At 36.3% G+C, this 3,895-nt stretch overlaps 1 protein-coding gene across 1 annotated transcript; it reads right to left on the bottom strand.

Moving 5' to 3' along the window:
- Positions 1–434: 434 nt before the first annotated feature.
- Positions 435–3,671, bottom strand: LOC132618791 (glucan endo-1,3-beta-D-glucosidase 1). Its single transcript, XM_060333799.1, has 3 exons — positions 2,309–3,671; positions 1,612–2,016; positions 435–1,225 (listed from the first exon to the last, which is right to left on the bottom strand). Exons 1-3 carry the CDS (start codon positions 3,521–3,523, stop codon positions 647–649), a joined length of 2,199 nt encoding a protein of 732 aa, XP_060189782.1. The 5' UTR covers positions 3,524–3,671; the 3' UTR covers positions 435–646.
- Between the last annotated feature and the right edge of the window lie 224 nt (positions 3,672–3,895).

Below are 3,895 nucleotides of genomic sequence, written 5' to 3'. Positions count from 1 at the left end.
TTGTTCGAAAAACCCTACTAATATTGATGGCCTTTAATAAATAATTCAGTATTCGGAAATATTGAATATCAAGCGGTACTAATGTCTTGTACCGAGCTTGAAGCCAACTACTATAATTTTAAAATCTAACTCCCGAATACTGAATTAAAATTTCCGGTTCGATAATTCGGTAATTTATGCCCAGCCCTATTCCTAGAGTCCCAAATATAATCTAACATCTTCCCACATGGGTCCACCATCTTGGTTACATTGATAACACAAAACCAGCACATGAAATTAAGCACCCATTGAATTTGAGTTTGTAGCAATTTAAATTGCTCATGCAATGCTTCCCGTCACAAATAAGCCAGTTCCATTAATAATGTTACATGGTCATGAAACTATTTGCAGGATAGGCTTAGTGAAGAAATTTCAGTTTTAGAGCCGTTTTAAAATTGCAAATTCCAAGCCTGATCATTTATTAGAAACAATTTGTGTAAGTATTACAATCCATATTAAAAGCATAAAACTGTAGATTATATACAGACAACAAATGATAAGTACATCTAAATGTGTTGAGTACCCTTATTCAAAGCCTGCAAGGTCACTGAACGTTACATGATCAGTAAATCACCGGGAGGTCCACATCATCCTGCTCTCGAGAAATTCAATGAGAGTAATGACGATACCAGCAGAAACTGTTCCCTCTGTCATGTTCCTCTGCTTCATCACCTCTAGCATGAATCCACCACAGAAGATTCGTAAGCGAGTTTCCATCGTCAAAACCAGTTAATCTTCTAGTTTTCTCCAACGCGCTCGCTTTGTCATACATACCTTCTAAAGCATACACAAATCCTTTCCACCCATCTCCAACACCTTGTCTTGCAAGAGCTGGCATTGTCCATTGGACCAGCTCTCTCACGAACCGAACATCGGAAAATAAAACTTCAGTAATAGGCAATAAAGGTAAAACCTGAATACCAAGTCTACACTCTTTCCAAGAAGGTGGAGCAAACCAAAGGCCACTGTCCCTTTTATTTGACCATAAAACACCAACCACACGGTTATTTTTTGTGAATTCCTCTGCATACAAGTTGCTTTCTTCCTTAACATGCCACCAAGTTTGTGCTGAATGAATCTCCATTGCTGAAAGAGTTGATCCAACGGCTACAAGATGAGTGTCACCATATGCCAATCCCATTAAAGCTGCTGAATAGTACGCGTTCACTGCTTCACTAGTACTCTCCTGGTGTTATGAAATCGAAGAAATTATGGAGGAAATGAGAGGGAGAAGTGACTGTATTGATTCTAGCATTGAAATAAAATAATACATCACTATTTATAAAAGAAAATAAAATAAAAGGAAATATGTTATTTTCCTCACAGATACTAAGCTAAAAGGAAACTGAATATCTCCTATAGACTAGACTGGGATCTTATCCATTTATAGATCGAGCTTCGATAGCAGCTAGGTCTAGAGAGAAGTTATGAGCATTATGTATAACTTCCATACCAAGGTTAGCATAGATTAGACTTAAAAGGAAAATAAATATTCTAGAATATTCCTAAACTAAAAAAATGAAGTAAATATTATACTGTAATCTAAAGTAGAAGAAAAGTAAATTTTAACACCTGGTTCCTTCCGTCTGCAAACTCGGTTAATCCCCCTGCCCAAGAATGCAATTTCCACAAATCAAAACACCTCAACCGCGTATAATGTGAATTTCCTCGCCTGCTTAAGTTCATAAAATCCGCCATAAGTGAATAAGCTTGCGGCCTGTACTTTCTTCCCCACATTGGATCTATCTTGGCAAGCACCGCGATACCATAAAGGAAATAACCAATGTGGTAATGATGATCATTATATACTCCAAATCCAAAATCAGCACCAGAATCCATTGAACCTTGTTTAGTTACAATTCCACCCCATTTTGAATCATAAAAGAATCCATTTGCTTCGAAAGTCCCGTCTAACCAAGGTTCAATTGTATCCTTTAAGAATTTGTGGATTGTTGGGATAATATCATGGTAACAAACCTGTTGGAAAAAATAATTCAAAGTTATAGAAAAATAAATTTGTTTAGGATTTGGTATTTGCAAGTTTATTTAATTCATGTCTAGTTAGAATTCGTAGTCAAATTCATATAGAAATAGGTTTCCATGTTTGAGTTAAATTAGGTTTCATACAATTATAAATAGGGAATTTTCAATTGTGAAGATTGTAGAGAGAATTCAAACATCCATAGCAATTATGAATCCAGACCCCACTTTGTGGGATTTTACTGGGTATGTTGTATTAAGATTATGAATAAAATATTCTCCTTCAAACCTCTTCGGCTATCAATAGTAGCCTTGCTGCTCTTGCAATTAACTTCCCATAGAAGTAAGATGACGACGTTGAGATTAACGTTGAGTTCAGGTCCGCGACATCCTTATTCAAAGCATCAATTATTTCATAATGAGATTCCTCCTTTACACCTTTAATCGAATGCCATGTTACAGAAATCGGATCACTCTTTAGTAACCACGAGTCTCCAACAACGCCAACAAGCTCACCGTCAATACTATTATACTTAAAATCCTCCAAGATAATAACTGAACGATCCGAAAGCAGTTGGAGATGCAGGGGATTAGCAAGCATCAACAAGTCTCCCCATCCTTTTTTTTCCCACGTGTACTCGACGGAAAATGGCTGACTGAAAACAGCATTACCAAATTTAGGATAACAAGAACTAAACCGATCAAGAACTGCTTCGTAGTCAGGATTTGGCAAGAGAACGATCCTTATTGTACCCGAAAACTCACTAGAAGTGATAGTGGACACGTCATTGCTCAAGTTGATCGGGGAAGACGCGTACAACAGCCAAGTTTGTCCATTGTTGAACCTAATAGTATATTTAGTGAGAGTAGCATTCCAAGAGCATTCAAGAATTGCATGAATTGTAGAAATCTTAAGTGCAACATCACCAATTACATTACAAGTAACAAAGGGACATCCCCTAACAAGAAAGAACCTAAGGTTACTTGTTGGAAGGTCTAATGTGACACTAAGATCACTAAATGATGAAATAACATGAGGTGCATTTGGATTAGGATTATTCAACATAGAAATAGTTAAATCACCATTGAATATCTGGTAAATGAAGGCAGGATTATGGAACTGGGGTGGGTAACAAATAGAAAGTGATGAATTCGACGATTTTATAAGATATGGATGAATATATTCAGGCTGATCACCATTTTTCAAGACAAAGTTTTGAAAGAAAGAATTTGTAGGCAAGGGGGTTGATAAGAGATTATGAGAAAAAAATGGAGATGGGTCAGGAAGCACAGTTGATTTTGCATTTGGAAATAGAAAAGGTTGTGAAATTGGCCTAATTATTTGTTGTTGTGGTGGAGACATGTTAGGGGATTTTGTTGGACTAATTGGAATTGATTGTGGTGGTGGCTCTGGCTGTGGAAGAGGTTTATAATGTTTCGACTGTTTCTTGAACGGCGCCGTGACAATTGTTTTGACTCGCCTCGTGATTTTTTTCAATGCCATGACAGGAAATTTAAGCCGCGCAATCTTGAACACCAAACAATATTAATTGTGTGACTATGTTTACCTGCAAAATAAATTGAAACAATAATGAAATTTCAACTGATTTCCAACCCCACGAGATAGGGGAATGGGAATTTGAAAATAACAAGTGGGATGCTTAAAAGAGGCATTTTAAAATAGGAAATTATGCCTTGCCTATACGCCAAGGCTAGATATATGTGTAGATTTGGGGGTTTGAACATATTCGTATTCTTTAATTCGACTCCAAATATATGTATATTATATAGTTTTAAGTATATTCTTGAACTATTTATTTTTACCAACTACTGACTAATCACTCATTTTATCATAAAAGAATATGAAAGTAAAGTG

This window comes from Lycium barbarum, chromosome 11, assembly GCF_019175385.1.
Source record: "Lycium barbarum isolate Lr01 chromosome 11, ASM1917538v2, whole genome shotgun sequence".
NCBI lineage: Eukaryota > Viridiplantae > Streptophyta > Magnoliopsida > Solanales > Solanaceae > Lycium > Lycium barbarum.
This window is presented reverse-complemented; position numbering and strand designations above follow the sequence as displayed.